Source organism: Protopterus annectens, chromosome 11.part0, assembly GCF_019279795.1.
Source record: "Protopterus annectens isolate FY-2018-M chromosome 11.part0, PAN1.0, whole genome shotgun sequence".
Taxonomy (NCBI): domain Eukaryota; kingdom Metazoa; phylum Chordata; order Ceratodontiformes; family Protopteridae; genus Protopterus; species Protopterus annectens.
In genome coordinates, this window is record NC_056745.1 from 986,325,556 (window position 1) to 986,345,165 (window position 19,610).

General features: G+C 36.5%; 1 protein-coding gene across 2 annotated transcripts in view; it reads right to left on the reverse strand.

Annotated features, from left to right (window-relative positions):
- The window catches only part of ITIH2 (inter-alpha-trypsin inhibitor heavy chain 2), a 519,026-nt gene that overhangs the window by 286,590 nt on the left and 212,826 nt on the right, over positions 1 to 19,610 (reverse strand). For both annotated transcript variants that reach the window (XM_044088359.1, XM_044088358.1), the window contains exon 15: positions 1,147 to 1,319. In XM_044088359.1, the coding sequence (XP_043944294.1) occupies positions 1,147 to 1,319 (173 nt within the window). The remainder of the gene's footprint in view (positions 1 to 1,146; positions 1,320 to 19,610) is intronic.

A 19,610-nucleotide genomic window follows, 5' to 3' on the forward strand; every position in this document is an offset into this window, starting at 1 on the left:
CGCACACACACACACACACACACACACACACACACACACACACACACACACACACACACACACACACACAAAGAAATAACTAGTGTGTTACTGTATTGACTGTATTGTGGGCCAAGCTCTATGAAGCAGTTGATATAAGGTAAGGACCTCACATCCCTTACTTATATATACTAACTCTGAGATGATTGCATCTTCAGATTTAGTAAAATAAGGCCTTCCTCTAGCCAGATTCATTGGCACAGACTGATGAAGCCCTCGTTATGACCTGGTTCATTTAGCATCTCATGCATCCACTGGAGCAGGTCAAGGGAAGAGGAATGATGAGGCATTAGCACACTTACTTCATGAATTCCCAGAAATGGTAAAATGGCTGTAATAAATATACCACTGCTTTGGTTAGCAGGTGGACAAGAAGAGGCACATGACAACATATGTAGGGATTTTTCCTTAATGGGACCAGTAGACAACCACCTAGTTGATGTCAACAAATATGTCATTGGATGGGTAGGGCTTAACAAGGAAAAGCCCTGTGAGCTACTGTATGATGACTCCTTGCTTGGCCCTGAAACCTACAAATGGGGATCTGTGACCTTATTTGTCGGATTTCTCCAGAAGGAAGACTGTACTGGAATGTGTAACACAAGAGAGCTGTGAAATGTGTCAAGTGTGTGGAACTAAAAGTGGAGACTGTGGTCAGTGGCAGATGATCAAACTAAATAAAAACATTTCCCACCCCAGGAAGAAAGCTGAATTTCCATTTGCTATTCCAACATTCACACAGAAAATACTAGCAAAATGGTATTCAACAGAATGTCCTGATATGCCACCAACAATGGACAGGCATCAAGCACTGTTGAAAGGTCCTGTACAGGCAGCAATTTACAATGCAGAAAATCTGGTAATATGTATGTCTGAATTAAACTATGAACCAAATCTAAGTCCCTCATTCTGGAGCTATACACAAAATATCTGGTAAGCAGACACATTAGGAAACTTTAGTATTAATGTTAACCACATCCCGTTAGTATTCACATCACTGGTTTATAACATATCTGGCATTCCTCCTGTAGTGTAAATATATTATGAGATATATTTTGAACAGAAACATAACATGATAGCCTGTAATTTCTAATGGGAAGTACATACCTGGACAGCATTCACTTTTAGTACTTTTAGGAGAGTCTCCCAGCATTTTTTCATCACTGTCTTTACTCTCTATTAGAATAGCTGTTAATGGTGTTACAAACTGGTGCTGGACTGCAATGTCCATTATTTTCTTGGTGATTTCTCTCTTTTCCTGTGCAGTTTTGGCTGTGTTCCTGTATGAAACATAAAACAATGTTAACCTCATTGCTATAGGATCACAGGGGGTAACATTATGGAGCAGACACAATCATTTTTGCAGGCATGCTCATGTGCAACCCATTTTAGAAATGAAAAACAAAGTGGTGATATGCAGTGTGAGGTGGGTGTGGAGATCCATGTGAAGACAGTGAATGTCCAGTCAGAAGTATGAAATACCAAAACTAAAAGTATACTTCTAAGGATTAATCTTGTAGGTGTTGTGTGACAAGGTTTATTTTAACTTTCTGTAAGGCTGTCTAAGAAATTAGAAAAGCATTTTATTAAAATAGGTTAAACTTTCTTGCCTTTAGAGCTACAGGACCTGAAGTGACATTTTTAGTTGTCTCTGTGGATGCAGAGTGCTGCATGGCTGGGGGGGGGGGGGAGTCAGACATTAGGAATAATATTATAGAAAATAAATGAATAAACCATACAGACAGTAATATTCTTAAAAGTAATACCCTCCATGATGTCAGGAGGTATTTTATAAATATTTCTTGGTTAACTGGTAAATGAATAAGTACCATACTTTGACTACTTTGACATAATATATTACCAGTAAGTCTAAAATGTCTTCCAAGATGAAATAGGTATGGCAATAGCTATCACCTATCCTAGGATGGGGATATTCCCTCTACAAGAGTGTAGTCAAACCATACATTCTGAGGAGAAAATTGGCTTTCAAGATATAATTTCATTGTTTATCTACAGCATTTTACCTCCATGTCAGCACTATAAAAGCTATTGCTAATATGTAAGTACTTACAAGGCAAACACATATGCAAGATGGGTTTATAAGTACTTCAAGTTTAAGAATCTGGACAAAAAACTCAGATGTGACATGTATGGGAAATTCTTTCCTTGATAATTGACAGCTATAAGCTGTACAGACTCTGAATCATATCTCTGCAGATGGTTGTAGTTCTGATTAGGAAGAGGTTGTCTGTCAAATGCCTATAGTACCCAATGTAGACTGCTGACTTTCCATAAGACCCTCTATAACATCAAAGTAATTAAAACATTTATATGATTTTGTTGAATGGTAGCTTGTAGGTTTGTTACCTTTTGAGATGACCAAAGTAGAACAGAAGGAGTGGCCAAAATAACATCGCCACCAGCTGTGGTCACAAATGATGCAGCTGGAAGTATGGCCGCTAATTACTTGGAATCCTACATAAAATGAGGATGCATGAAGTGCAGTTGCATAAGCTGAACTTACCATGACAGTAGATTTTTGAATGATCGCTGCTGCAGTAGCCTTAGCCATATGGGTTATATCCTATCAAGGATACAGCAGCTGTCCAACTTCCAAAGCTTCAGGGCACCTTCCATGCATCCAAACTGTCAAGCAGCACAAAATGAGATGACTGAAAGACAAGTCTGGGCATGGAGCCCTTCAGAGCTTTCCTGCCAGCAGAGAGAGGGAGGCCGAGTCCTGAAAGGACAAAGCTAGGAATAACAAAAATAAATGTTTACACCCTGGAATAAAAAACACAGAAAAAAAAACGACAGAGGGAGGGAGTGGCTACTGCAGCTCTGATCATTTGAACATCTACTGTTATGTTAAATTCAGCTTGCACAACTGTACTATGTTCTTCATGTTGATCACTGCTGAAGTAACCTTAGCTATATGGGGAGATTACAATAGCTAACTATGTTTGGGAGGTGGGAAGAGAAGAGTCCAGAAGCTCCTGGAGAATGGTACTAGCAAAGCATGATCTAGACCTAGACAATGAATCCAGCTTATAGTTCTTTGTAAATGTATGTACAGAGGACCAAGTGGCGTCTTATAGAATATTTCTAGACTCCAACCCTTTCCAAAAATCCATAGATGATTCCAAGCTCTTTGTAGAGTGGGCCTTGACCCTTCTTGGAATAGATTTATTATGGTGTGTATAACAAAAAGTAATAGCCTTAGACAACCATTTGGAAGTAGACTGTTTTGACACTGGTTGTCCCTTTTTACTTTCACAAGAAATAAACAATTGATCCAATGATCTAAAAGACTGAGTTCTGTCAAGTTAGTACCTGAGTTATCTGTGGGCATCCGAGGTATGGATTATCCTTTCTCCCTCATTTTTAGGCTCAGAAAAGAAAATGAGGATATGGATGGTTTGACTTAACGTAGACTCAGATACCAACTGAGGTATACAAGAAAGATTATTTCTCAAAGACACTCTGTCCTTGTGGAAAATGAGGTAGGGGTGAATCACTATAAGAGCTTGCAACTCAGATACCCTTCTTGCAGAGGTCAGAGCAATCTTCAAGTCTTTTCCATGTTAGGAATTTCAAGTCAGCCAGAGCGGCTGGTACAAAATGAGACCTCTTATACAAAATCCCCTTTCAAAAACATTTTGACATGTGATTGCCTGGAAAGAAGATGATTCATGGGCAGGTATCCTGAAATGGAAGATAAATGAACCTTGATAGAGAAATAAGAAAGGCCAAAGAATAGTAGTTCACACAAAGACTGCAAAACCAGAGAACATATTAGCCCTGAATGGGTGCTGGTTATGTTATTGGCACCAAATAGAAAAAAAATTTCCATTCACTAATACATGATATTCTAGTAGCAAGCTGTCCTGCCTCCTTTAGTGCCTGCTGCATGTCCTCAAAAAACAGGTGCCTAAAATAATTAAAACCCTATCATCCAGACAATCAACTGAAGATGACTGATGCTGGCGTGTATCAAACACCCCTGTTCTTGTGTGAGTAGATTCATTCTGTGAGAAAGCTTGTGGTAATTGCCACTATCCATTTCCAAAAGAAGGGAGAACCATGGCTGCCCAGGCCAGAAGGGAGTCACCATGATGATCTTGGGAGATTCCTTCTGAATCTTCAGAAGTACCCTGGATATTATTGGAAAGGGTGGAAACACATACAGGAACATTCCTTTCCAAAGAAAAGAAAACAAAGAAGCAATTGTCCTCCAGGTCTTCTTGCATGGAATCCTGGAGCAGAATGTTGCCAGTTGATTGTTCAGAAAGGAGATTAATAAGTCTACTCGAGGAACTTCCCACAGATGTTACCTTCTCCATATCCTCAGGTAAGACTAACAAACCTAAATAAAACTGAGCTTAACAAACTCTCCACATGCTATAACAAAATCGCCAGAGCCACTGCCAACACCAGTTCACAGTCCCACCACTGCCAGTCCCTGAACAAACTACACTGATTAGAATTTTGAAATTTACTACAATACCTTCGACTTAACCTGGCACACCAAATATTATACTATCCTGAAAAAAAAACCTGCTCTGTCTGGCCTCATAACCTTCTACAACCCTAATAGGCAATTAAGATCTACCATTAAAGCCCTCCTAGAAAGTGTCCAATGTATAAATAGCTCGGGCAACTCTCTCTTCACCAATGAAGTTACAAAAAAATGGAATATCCTGCCTCCTGACCTCAGACTTCAAACATGTACAACCAACTTCAAAACCCAATTAAAATCATACCTACACACCAATAATTTATGTACCTGCAGAAGACCTCCCTGAACTCCCAATCTGCTAATGGAGAGTATTTCCAGGAGGACCTCTCTGTTCTCCCATTCTGCTTATGGAGAGTCCACTCAAACAATCTACTGTATTTCTCCCTTTCTCTTTGTACATAGTGTAATATTCTTTGCATGCTTATAGTATACTATAACGCTATTTGACTACAGAGTAGTACACTTATTCTTATATATAATTCCTCTGTATTACTGTATTAACCTTTTACATTTGTAACCTGTGTTATTCTATATATATTGTTTATATTCTGTATTTTTTTTCTGGGGCCTTTCCCCCAGGACTCCACTGAAAACGGACACTAGTTGTCCAGTTGGACCATCCTGCTAAACAAATGTTAAATAAATAATAAATAAATGTAACAAATCTTGGAAGACCCCTGGATCTAGTTTCCATTCATGAGGGTCTGTCTGTTCCTGTTCAGTTTGTCTGCTACACAGTTTTGCTCTAATGGAATGTAGGATGCCTGTAGAATGAGACTGTGCTGTGAATCTATATCTCAATCTAACATGGCTAGTTTGCAAAGGGGTACACTCTGTTTACCTCTTGCTTGTTGATTTACCACTTTTCTGTGGTATTGTCTGTAACTCCTGGTTCAGAGAACTGAGTGCCTAGATCAGGGCAAACATCTCTTTTATTCCCATCCTTACCTAATACTTCCTATATCACTTCTTAATCTCCTCTCCTAAAACTAAATATGCTATCACTGCCTCTTATTCCACATCACTAGTGAGCTATTTGACTAACTTCTTAACTGTTACCCTAAGCTGCTACTCTTGATAAACAAAAAAAAAAGTGTTTTATTGCTGTTTATTGCATTATATTGCTGTATTCTATCATTGTTAACTTTTCTTATCGCATTACTTTGTGTTCCTATGATGCAATCTGTGATGTTTATGTGCAATGTATGCTATGTATTTGTATTTTTCCTGGAGCTTTTCTCCCCAGGACTCCATTGAAAATGGGCTCCTTGTGGCCCAATGGACTATCCTGGCAAACAAACTGCAAATAAATATATAAGTAAATATGTTTGCATCTGTCCGTGGGGTCCCACACCCCCTGCACTTTTAAACCTCCTGAAACTGCTCCTCAAGAAAAGTCAGAAGCATATATGGTGACTGATTACTTTGGAGCAGTGAGGGAGAAAGAGCAACCTTGATTTAAGGATATCTGTTGTCTCTGCCAAGTGATTTCATTTCTGACAACCCCCAGTGCTGGGATATGAAAAGATAAATGGTGTTGATGCTGAGAGCAAAGAGATTTCAGATATTCAGATATCACTGTATCTTTCTCATGTGGAGTCTTGCCTGGGGTATCATGAGAATCACAGATGCCATGAGACACAAAATCTTAAGGTATTCCCTCAGAGTAAATGAAGTCTGAGTGAAAAAAATATATAAATAGATATAAATAAAGATCTTTATTTCTGTGGAAGAAAAACTCTTTAAACTGAGGTATTTAGTTGACATCCCAGGAACACAATCATGTGATACAGTCAAGAAAAACTTTTGAATGTTATCTTGGAATCTCAGCTTGTGCAACAGATCTGTCACCCAAGACAGAAAGATTCCCAACATTTTGTAAACGACTCTGCAAATATAAGCAAGTCATCTAAATACAGAAAAGAATGAATACACTGTAGCCTGCAATTAGCTATAACTGGAACTAGACACTTTGTGAACACTCTTAGTGGAGTGAATAATCCAAACAGAAAGGCAGAGAACTGACAATGTGATCCAGGCACACAAAACCTTAGGAAACACCTGAAGTCTGGATGAACAGGAATTTGATGATAAGTATCCCTCAAGTCTAGTGTTAACAGAAAACTTGGAAGAGGAAGAAGAGGCAACAGTTTGTGAAGTGAGATAATTTGGAATTTGAGCACTATCACAAACAGGTTTATGTAAAGAAAGATCCAGAACTGGTCTCCAATCATTTTCTCTCTTTGGGAATAGGACCATCCTTGAATAAAACACCTTCCCCACTTGGGAAGGTGTGATGCCCATGCCCTGGCCCAGCAATCAAGGAGCCTCAATCCTCACCACTAACACCAGACAGGGCATCTCATATATGAAGGAAAGGATAACAAATACACACAGTAAAGTGCAATTTCCCTTAAGAGCACACAGAGATCACAGTCAGTCCAAGGCTGGTTACTCCCTTGTTCTCCAGGTCAGCAATAAGACCCCCCACTGGCACAGCTATAGGGTCCAGATCTCAGCCTAGCTGAGCAAGCTAAAACCTCCAGCACCCTCTCTGTCCAACCAGTGCTTCTTGTCCCTGTCCAAGTAGCTGACACACACACCTTGTGAGATAAGAGTTTATAAAACCACACAGACACTCCTGGGAAAGGCTGACACAGGTTCTCCAGCTGTGCCCCTATTACCCAGACTATACAGTAGTACTGCCTACCACCACCCTGCTAATATTTATCAGCTACTCAAAGGCCCTTAAAAGGGTGTCCAATTATTACTGTACAATATTATTATCCAATTGGTAGTATAATTAAACAGTCAAGGCATATTAGAGTGACTTGGTACAATAATCACTATAAATATGCAATGTACTCTAGAGCTTAAATTATCTCTACACAAAACAGCCACAGTTGAAAGGTTTGAAAATATTTAATAATAAATAATAAAAACACAAGACAATACTTTCTACTACACAGTGCTAGTCACGAGTTCAGAGATCACAGAGAAATACTTAAAATAATTCAGTAATACAGTTCTGACATTCACAGAAAAACACTTAGTCTAATCTTTCTAGTTCCTAGCTATTTCTAAAAGAAAACACAAATCTAATAACTTACATAAGAAAACAGGCAGAGTTCTGATAAGTTGGATGGTCAAGACAAAAATGTTTAATCCTCTCTGGTTCTCTCTGTTTAAATTGAAATTGCAGTTTTGATTCACATTACATCACTCTTCACACTTTCCTGGGGTTCTCAGGCTACACATTACATCATTCTTCACACTTCCCTGGGTTCCCAGGCTAACAGAAACTACATTTACATTCTTAACATCTCATTTTGTTATCTTGCAGCTGGTCAGGAAACGGAGCAATAAAAATACATTTGCATGTTTAAATCTAGCAATTTAACTCTTGGTTAAAACAATAGCAAAAATTCCTTCATCTAGACCCTTCGGCACCACTGTCTACATCATGCTTTACTTTGGTCAATAGATTGCACTGTTGACACATTTATTTCCAGTTCACATGTAAGAGCATTTCTTTATTTAAGACAACAAGCCTGTAGTTTACATTCATATTTACAAATGACAGAATTATTTGCAAAATTCTATCTGGCTACGCTGGCTGCCTTCACAGAAGGAGCAACTTGTTCTATCATTCCTTGGAACAGCATGTGATGTAGAATGGGAAAAAAACAGTCTGATATGCAGGATGATGAATGATGCCCTGGAAAGGAGGAATTTCCTGCCACTGCCACCTGTAACCCTGATAAATTATTTTCAGAACCCACTTGTCTGAAACAATCTGTTGCCAAAGAGAAAGAGGGTCAGGGTGGGAGGAGGGCACAATGTCTTTTGAATAGTCATTCAGACATGGATTGTCCTTTGTTTTATGAGGGTTGATACTTCTTTTTGGAACATCCTTGTCAATTCTTCTTAAACATCTGTTTACCTGAATTCATTTGAGACAGTTTATTCTGTTTTTGTCAAAACTGGATGAGAAGGAAGAAAATCCCTTGGAAAATGTGAAAAAGGAGGGCTGAAAATTCTTGGAGATTCCCTGGATTAGCTTGCCTCTTTCATTACACTTTTGGTCACTTCTGCAGCAGAGGGGGAAAATGTAATCTCTAACCTAAGGGAGAATTTAAAATCTCATTTTAACATCTTCTGGAAAGTTCTGAGAATGCGGACAAGCAAACCTCCTTAAAACCATACCAGTAGCCATAGTCCTGGAAGAAGTATCAACAGAGTCATACACACACTGCAAACAATGAGTAGTGACTTATTCAATAGAAGAAACTAAGTTATTAAAAGCACATTTTTCTTAACAAAAATAAACTGTAGATAAAAACATTCCTCATATTTTCACATTATGTCAGAATAAACTTTAATGTATGAGCCTGACAATTTAAAATTCTGAAATTCAAAGTTGCAGAAATATACACTTTTTCCCATACTTTTCAATAATTTTCCCATCCTTATTAGAAAGTGTAGGACTGGAATTAACTAGTTGCTAAGAAGCAAAGAAGTCAACTAAGACTATAGCTGCTAGCTCAGGTGTGGGAATAGTGCATAAAAATGTCAACAACTGAAGAACTTTATACATCCTATCTTCCCTTTTTAGAGACAGCTGGCTATTTTTAAATTATATTTTCATAAGGTGTTTTTAGAATATCATTTCTTATAAAAACATGTCTCACATTACGTTATAATATAAACCCAGCATACATCTTTCTTTCTGTCTAAATGAGTTTCAGACCCCATAAAATAGTCCAGAATATCTGGGTCTATATTAGAACATTGAAGTTTTAAAACATTGAATGTTCTAATATCGACACCAAAACAGCGAACACTGAAAATAGCAAAGCTGCAGAACACCAATTCTTTTCCTAGGGAAAGAATTTGGTTGGCCGTTTCTGTGTCTTCGCTATTTTCAGCACTGTGGTGGAAAGTTATGGGTCAGGTTCAGGTAACTGTGCGATTGTGCGGATGTAAGGGTTAGGGCGCGGGTTAGGTGAGTTAGGGTTAGGGCACGAGTTAGTTGATTGTGCGATAGTGACAGACTTTAGGGTTAGGGCGGGATAGGTGAGTTAGGGTTAGGGCGCAGGTCAGGTGAGTGCGCGATAGTGACAGACCTTAGGTTTAGGGTTTGGGTTAAGGTAAGTGGATAGATAGTAGTGTATGTAAAGTTTAGTGTAGGGGTAGATGTAGGATTTTAAGTGTATATGTGTGTGGATTGCTGTATTTTTGGTGTGTTTGTGCTTTGTGTGTGCTTCTCGGAACAGCAAATTTTTTCATAGGGAAAAAATTCGCTGTCCTGAGCTTTTGATGATATCATATTTTGAGATTCCATGTTTGGAATTTCAATAATATGATATATACCCGAATATTTTTCTCACTCTAACCCAAACAGACATTTTCTTCTTTCAAGCCCCACAGATTCTCACTAAAGAAAATAAGAAGGTTGCTAAATTTGGCATTAAGAATAGTGTATCTTTCTCACACTACTTTGGAAGAAGAGGACTAATAATTTCCTCAAAACTGGTTTTAGATTACATACACAATGAAATGTAATAGTGGAAGTCTAGCCACCTTGCAAATTAGCTAAAACCAAGCCATAATTACCTTAACATACCTTGCCCTAGTTCAGGCCTATAATTACCAATCCCTTTCTTGAACAATTATGCAAGTTATAAAGTGTCATTTAATCATGGGATCCAGTTTTAGATATATTTTGAATTCATGGAACAGATGCTTTTTCTTGAATTTCAATACTAATCTGGGTCTTAAACAGATGGATTCATCATGTCTTAGGTTATATACATGATAAATGTTTATTTTATACTCAGTATTCTACTATCCATTAATCCCAAAGTGAAATAAACACTGCACCAATGATAACCCAAACTATATACTAAGGTCCTATAAAATTACATGATCAGCACCAGCCATTTTACATAAAAGGGAAAAAAATTGCACCAGACAATCAGAAAGATCATCTTTCCAAAAACAACAGAAGTTAATGCCCCCTCAGTGTTTAGCATAAATGTTTGGACCAACATGATAAGCGATAGTCATCATAAAGTGCAAGTACACTTCTCTGTTATAAGCAAAACAGCCACCCATTAGTGCTGTGAAAATATGGGGATAGCAGACTCTGGGGATTGCTAACAATTTATATAAGAATGACTTTCTCTCCTCCAGGAAACTCTAGTTTCTGTAGTTACATCGCCTAGCAAAGCAAGGCAATTATAAGATCACCTCCAAAACAAAATCCCCTCTTCACCTCACCCCAAAAACATAGAAATCCAAAAGAGGAGGATGAAGGAAGTTCAGATACATGACTAAAGCAAGTTATATGGGCATTCCTGATTTTAACATAGAGGCCTGTTTTTGTCATAAATTACACAGGAAACATTAAATGTCATAAAAACCACTACTAGAACACTCAATATATCAATACCACTAGGCCAGTGAAATAAAGCTGCAACCGCAAGAAAGATAATCAAAGCTTTAATAAAATCACTCTGGCGCCTCAGCAAGAAAGCTTTCCAGGAGTTAATAATTCATAGCAAAAACATCTCTGGTAGATATAATACACACAATAAAATACTATTAAATAATTAAACAATTAACCTCTCAGGTCCTTTATAGGAAAACTCTCCAGTTACACTCGTTATTCAACCGATCTGGAGATAAAGTGTTATACTTAAGGATAAACAATTTCTCTTTATACAACAACTTGTTTTTTAACTCGGTATCATCCCTAGATAAAACCTGTTCCAAAATACTTGCTTTTAAGACAGAAAAATTACTATTATGTATCAAATTAAAATGCAAGGCAACAGGATTTACAAGATTATTATTCTTAATATCCCTGACATGCTCTTAAAGCCTGAATTTAAAAATTCTTTTCATTTCCCCTATATAAAACAAGCCACAAGGGCATGAAAGGGCAGACACCACTCCTTTAGTGATGCACGTATACAAGGATGTGCGACAAAATCTTATTTTATTGATACTATCAAAGGATATAACTATATTAGCACATACTGACCATTTTCCACAAGGAAAAGTTCCACATCTACTGGGTTGTATAGTCAACTTATCACCAGGAAACATGAATGTGTTATGTACTACCATGTCTTTAATATTCTTACTTCTGTTATAAGAAATGAGCGGAAACCTATATAGGTTCTTTATACCATCCCTACTGCCAATAAGGAACAGCCAATACTATCTAACAATATCTACTATTTCCTGACTAAAGACATTAAAGGTAGTTACAAAATATATCTTTCTATTCCCATTATATACATTTCTATTGAATTCCAACTAATTTTTTCTACAGGAAGTCTGGTGTTTTCACTTCTATTAACTGCCCCAGAATAATAATCTAGCAGTTTTTTTAAGGATTCTATAATTAATATTTCATCATACCCCCTTTGTCTAAAGGCAATACAAGTATTCAAAATGTCCTTCTCCAGTACACTAGCATCACTATATAACCTAAGTAGTTCATTATAAGGTAAAGCCTGTAATACATGGAGAAGATGACAACTATTGCTATCTAAAATACATATCGTATTGGTAGATTTCCTATGAATGCTAGTAGCTATAGCATTACCCACTATTTCTAGTTTGACATCTAAATAGGTGACTAATTTGCCCATTTGTAAACCATCAAATTCTAACTCAAAATGATTGCCATTTAAACTATTAACAAAAAAGGAGGATACATTTAAGCCCCCCTTACATAAAAAATCAAATCATCCCCCTATCCACCCACCACTGAGAAACTTGGAAAATGTTATAGAAACTGAGATAAGGAAAATGTTTAAAAACACCAGAGTTCACCCAAATTAGATGTTAATGAGAGACAGGTTTTGACCCAATTATATTCTAACCCCACTATTCGGGTCATGGAAACAGACAAGAGAGGGGGTATTGTCTTGATGGATAAAATTTTGTACGAAAGTAAGATGTTCTCCATTTTACACAATGATTCCAGGTATTGGAAGGTTTCTATTAATGAGATTAATATCTCTTACAAGAAAATTGACCTGACCCTTCAAGATTTATTTGATCAGGGGGGTCATTGATTTTGAAACATGCAAGTACTTGGAAAACAATACTCCTAGGGTATCCTCCATCTTTGGGATACCCAAAGTTCATAAGAATATTGAGGACCCTCCCCTTAGACCCATTGTGGCTTCAGAAGGTTCTAAAATCTCCCCCTTAGCCAAGAAACTCTCCCTTATACCTGGAAACTGAAGCTTTTATGGGGAGGAGAAACTCACCTGTTAAAGGATTCATGGGAATTTTTAATCAGGGTTAAAAGTGAACATTTTTCTCATGAATTAAAATTTGTCACAATAGATGTGGTGGCTTTATTTTCTGTTATCCCCCACAATACAGGGTTAACCTGGTTGGAAGAAGCTCTTAGAATGAGACCAGGGGTTACAGAATGTGACACATTTTTATGCTTAGAACTGGCAGAACTCGTCCTCATAAACAACTTCATGTTTTTTGAGGGCGAGTTCTTTTGTCAAGAAACAGGAGTGGCCATGGGGCTAGTTGTTCCCCGACATACGCAGATATAATTTTATCAGTGTGGGAACAGAAATTTGTACACACCAGCATTTATTCAAAGTTTTGGACTCTATATGCCAGGTACCTTGATGATGTTTGTATTTTTTGGGTGGGGAGTTTGGAACAGCTAGATGAATTCATTCAGTACTTGAATCAAACCACCACTTTTTTTAAGTTTACCTACCAAGTTGCTATAGAAAATGTCAATCATCTAGATGTTTCCATTCACAAAAGTGAACAGGGTTTCAGGTCCACTGTGTACAGAAAACCTATTTTTTCCAATACTTATATCAGTTTCACTAGTTCACACCCATTTTTCAGAAAAAAAGGGATTGTTAAGGGACAGTATGTGCGTGTTTGTCCGATGACATCTTTAGATGTGGATTATGAAAATGAATGTATCAAGTTGGAAAGTATGTTTTTGGAGCAAGGTTATCCTAGTGAGCTTATTTCTAACATTAGAACAGAGGTTACCCAAGGCAGGAAGGATAAATACATCCAGTTCTGGGTATTGGTGACAGTTTTAATAACAAGAAAGTTACATCTGTACAGAATGATTTAGGGTATAGTAAAGCATTTGTCACTAGTTGTAGTGCAAATGCATACCAGATCAAAAACATCGTTGAGAAAGAATGGGGTAGATTTTTGGAATGTACTGACCTTCCCAACCTGAAGGATAAATTTGTCAAAGTAGTTTTCAGGTGAGGACATAATATTAACAGTTTATTGGAACACAACAATAATCTTAATGTTTATTCACATAAAAGGAGAAGTACTTTTAAATGTGGGGCATGTGCACAGTGTGCCTACATTGCACAAAAGGAACAAGTCTTGGTTATTGCCAGGCAGACATTACTGAAAGCACATACTTATTCCAACTGTAATTCCCAGGGTCTTGTTTACCTAGTTACCTGTGGTGCCCGTGAAGGCTTCTATGTTGGAAAAACTGAAAGGCAATTAAAACGAAGGAGTTATGGACACATCAATGATGTAAATAAAAGAAGCAATAGTAATGCATTGTTTAGGCATACATTCAAATGTTCCAAAGCCAACTTTTCTTCTTTGTGATTGAAACTGTTTCCAAGGATCTGAGGAGTGGACCCTGGGAATCTACGCTGGAATATAGAGAAATATTCTGGCAGATTGTACTTGAAGCTAATAAACCTCTAGGTTTGAATGACAATATTTTCTTAGTTCCCTTGTTAAAACCCAGGTCAGCCAAACTTTGATCTATCAATTTTGTGGTATGTCTAATGTCTTTTTTGCACAGCATTTATATTTTATTACACATGTATATTTATATATACATCTAAATATATTTTATACCCTTCATTTTTATATTTTTATATAATGTAAATTCATGTTTTTATCAGTAGTGTATCTTTTTATATTTGATTGCTTTAAATACTTGACAATACTTTTAAAATGTATTTATTATGTTATTTATTGGCTGGTTGCACTATGTCTTTAAATATTAATTATTTTCTTAATTAAACAATTAACTCAACGTATATAAAGTGGTTCAACAGTATTCAAACATTTGTTTTATCTGAAGAAGTCTGAGGGATACTCTGACGAAAACGCTTGTTTTTTCCTTGCTGTGGCGTTAATTCAGTAAAAGAGTCTGTGTTTGAACATTATCCAGGAGTTTCCTGTGGTGCCTTTCGTTTCAGTCCAGATTTATTGGGTTCTTTTTGTGTTTTCTACTGGACTTTGCTCCACTCCTTTGTTTTTTTGTTCATTGAAATTACTTTGACAGTGGAGCTTGCTTTTATCCCCTCTGTTGTGCAACCTTAGAGTTGTATATATGTCTGGAGTTTGTGGGATATCCCCCCACATAGCGGTGCTTGGGGACTTGCCCCCCCCTGTAAAAACAAAATTAATGAGTTGCTCATCAAAGGTGATTTCAGTGAACAGTTTTCTTTTTTCCATCCACCGAATTTACCTTTGATGACTCAACATAAAACTTTATATAATACCCACAATACTGCAAACCACATGTCAGGTTACTCAGTACGATATCAGAATCCCACCACTGTGACAAACTAATATGCAAAGAACTGGCTTATAATCCTAGTGAATGCCATCAATTAATACGTCTTAGATTAGGGCTGTGGTTTCAAATTCCACAATGTTGGCCAGATGGGTATCGGAGAGGCAATTGGCCTCTTAACATAATTAAAATTAGGCAAATAAATTAATATATATAAAAACACTTCCACAGGGAAATATAAAACAAAAGATGAAAACAGAGAGATGGCATTTAGAAAATCTCTGCCTATGAATATTGGTCCTACTTCTAACAACTAACTAAACATTTGTTATAATCTATCTACCACTACATTTCTTTTAAGCCGTATTAGAAGAAATAGATTTTAAGCATGTGCTTCTGACCTGGAGCTACAGCTCACTGCACACAGTACTGAAGGAATGGAAAGACTAGTAAACTTTCAACACTGGCATTTAAACCTGAAAGAGTCCCTGAATTGTAAAATATGCAAAAGTATATTCCAAAAATGGCAATACAGGAAAATATCTACTTACCATAGTTCATTTAAGTAAATCATTCTTTCAAAGATGCAGAATTAAAATGCAAGCTTCTTGTTGCAGTAATACTCAGCAATGTAAATAAATGTAGCACATTAATGGCAAGGCCTCTTGCAAGGAAGTGGTAGGCCAAGAAAAACACAGTTGTGCTAAATATGTTCATTTCAAAACAGTCCCAAGCTCAAAAAAATAACTGCATAACGTATACAGCTTAGTATGTATTACGTGGCACATTTTACTGAAAAGCCATTCATTTGTTTACATTTTTTTTACATTTTTCCTTCTGAAAAATAAAATCACTCGCCTTGTCTCAACACAGCTTGTACATAAAGATAATAAAATAACTTGCAACTAATGTATTATTCGAAAATGTTGTGTGTGTGTGTGTATATATATATATATATATATATATATATATATATATATATATATATATATATAGATAGATATATATGATTTTCTAACACCATAACTAAAATACTGAACATATCCATTTTCATACTTGCCTAGGTAGCAGAAGAAATTGCTGGTAATATCTTAGGGACTAGATGATTATTAACTATTAATTATTAATGGTCTTAAAATAGACACAAACATAAACATCTCAGAAACTTAGTATGCCTTGTATACATATCATACCATATAATGCATTAACAAATAGCAAAGTGTTAAGAATAATATAACCAATTATACCATATTAATGGCCCAGTCTCAGAGTTTAACTATATTATCCATTCTAAATCATCAGTGATGCTTTCCACTGTATCTATCAACATTTAAAGAAAAATGAAACATCTTACTTATTGTGAATATTAGATATGTTAAACATGGTACATCCTTAGGTATATAAACATGAAAAGACCACAAAACGTATACTAGTCATATAATATAAACACTTTCTGTAAACAAAAAAAAAACATTAAACCAAAAAAAATTAATAAATAATAAAATATAATATTCTAAACTGACTACATAGTTCCCAAAAACAACTGCATCATCAGTAATCAAAATCAACTCATTTTCTCTTGCCATTGCATTTCTTTATAGTTAAAAAGTCTATTCTAGAGAATGTTCAACATTCTATAAATATAGGACATATTTATGATAGGTTCATAGGTTCATAGGTAGGTACTAGGCTAGTGGCCCTAGGTCCTATATAAGCTTAGCCAAACGGTACCCTGGCTTTCGCCACCCAAGAAAATTATTCAAAGACCAAATTGTGAACTGAATCACAATAATTCTAGATTCCCCAGGAACCCTATCTACTTACAGAGACAGAGGTGCCGGAAGCTGTTGAAGACTTGAGGGGGCAGAAGGTGAGAGGGGCACTTAGTGATCTAAAAAGAGCAATTTTTCAAGACTATTTACTACCACAACATAGATTCACTTGGAGGACATTTTAAGCTTAGCCAGTTTCCCTTTTGGTGCTCGAATTAACATTTCCTGATTGGTCTTACCTATCCCATGGCTGATAATTGTATATTAGCCTTAGTGAGAATAACTGATCATACTACAGATAATTTGAGGGGATCCATGTAAGGGATGCAGCATTTAGGAACTGCCTCTATCCATTAGTGGCATGAGGGGCAATCCTGGAGTACATTTTCTATTACCCATCCTTAGATCCAAGTTACATTTGAATATGGACAAGGATGAGCTTTGTTTTACTTGAATGGATAGTCTGTTCTGGAACAGTGGTAGCCTCTGTGATATATATCCATCTCTCCACAACATTCAGTTTAGATACCTGGACTGAGTATTTCTGATGCCATTTGACTTGCTGATGTTCAGTAAGTCCACCTGTATTAGATCGGAGGATGTCTTGTATGCCAGACATGTCACCTCTAAGCACTCTGTAGGATACTGAGTATAGTGATAAATCTTTGGGGTGGTCCATGCAAGACCTATTGTTTAGGACTTGTAGCCTTTTAGTAAGGTATCTGTGTGGGTATTCCAATTGTTGCATGGGTCTGGACAGATACATGCCAAAATCGGCATTGTACAAAATGATTGACCTAATGAGGGCTTTGTAAAGGGGGACAATAACATTTCTAGATCTAGTCAGAATCAATTTGTTTATAAATAATCCAATAAACAATAAAAAAAATTGCTGCACCAACCCAAGGCAGAACAAATGCATCCAAAAATCAGTCCAAAAGCATTTAAATGTTTATTGTGTGAGTGCTTTCACAGTTCATAAAAACTGCTTAATCAGACAACATTCTACTACTGCAATAGCCTATATAAAAGAAAAATCAACCAATGGCAAGACTTAAACAATTAATCAATCTACAAGTGACATCACTAGTTCTTAATCTAAAAATAAACTTTCATCTAAAATAATATGCATAAAGCCAGTAAAGACTAGGCCCCTACCTAAATCCTGAATGCAACATGTTTTAACCATATATTTTTTATTTTTGTGTCTGTGTGTTTTCATATGTATATATGTTTTTACTTGCTTTTTACATTCTTGATATATATATATATTTATCTGGAAGTGCAATAGGATAGGTAAATATGTGATTCTATAGGTGTTTATACACAGTTTTCATGATGTTTTAAATCTTCATTCAACACTTTCTGATGCTACATTTTTAGATGCAAGTTTATTTTTAGATTGAGATGTCACTTGTAGATTGATTGTTTAAGTGTTTTCATTGGTTGAGTTTTCTTTTATATAGGCTATTGCATTAATAGAATGTTGTCTGATGAAGCAGTTTTAAGGAACTGTGAAAGCGATCACACAATACATGTTTAAATGCTTTTGGACTGATTTTTGGATGCATTTGTTCTGCCTTGGGTTGGTTTAGCAATTTTATATTGTTTATTGGATTATCCATGTGTTAGTGCTGTGTTTTGTAGCACTGCTTGGTGAACCACTTACTGCTCTTGCTGAGTTTGTTTCTTGCAATTATCTGTGATTTGTTTATAAGCTGTGCAATATAGAAAGACTTTCTTATGACTCTGAGGACATCTTGGTCAAAAGTTAGGTCACTGTACACACAAGTTCTCAAATGCCAAACAACTGGGTCAGTTCTCAGGAGACATTATCAATTTGGCAGTTCCCTGCAGTAGCTGACTTTTCAAAGAATACGATAATGCATTTCTTGGAGTTTATTTTCAATTCATGATTCTGGCACCAGTTATTGTTTGGAACAAATCTTCGTGCTTTATGGTTAAGTCATTTGGGGATTCCATAACTGCTCCTAGCTTGCAGTCATCTCAAACTTAGTTGGCTAAAGCCCTTTGGTATTTCCTTTTACTTTTGAGATGTATATGCCAAACAGAAACTGAACCCTGGGGGACTCCATTGGTGACTGGTCTCTTCCCCTATTTTGATCTCCTGCATCCTGTGAGCAAGTTGGCAATCCAGCTAGTGATGTAAGTGTTTGCTTCTACCTTATTCATTGTTTGTACTACACCTGAGTAAGGGATTGTATCAAAAGGCTTTGTCAGGTCAAGGTAATGTGGTGTGAACTGTTTTACCTTCATCCATTGCTTTGGTGACAAGAGTAAAGCTTAAAATTTGCCCATGATTTTGAGCCTTTCACACTTTCTCCCGATTTTGGCCATAAGAGTTTGAGAGATCAGAGCATATGTTTGACTGATATTTTTGGTCTGTTCTTCATATGTGTGATTTTTTTGGCAAATTTATGGGGATTGCAAAACTTAAATAATGATAGACACTTAAGTTTCAGACAAACAGTGAGACATTTGCTAAATAAACAATACTGTCTCGCAATGAAAACAAAGTTAGCATGAGCAGTAAACTTCTCTGCCCTTCAAACTCACATTAATTGAAACAGCATGAAAACCAGCATTTATTTTGCATCTGACCAGTGGTGAGCTAAGCTGACCTCTAAGCTGTTTTTAAACCATAGGCTCTTTACAGATTTGTAGGGCTATGCCTACATGTATG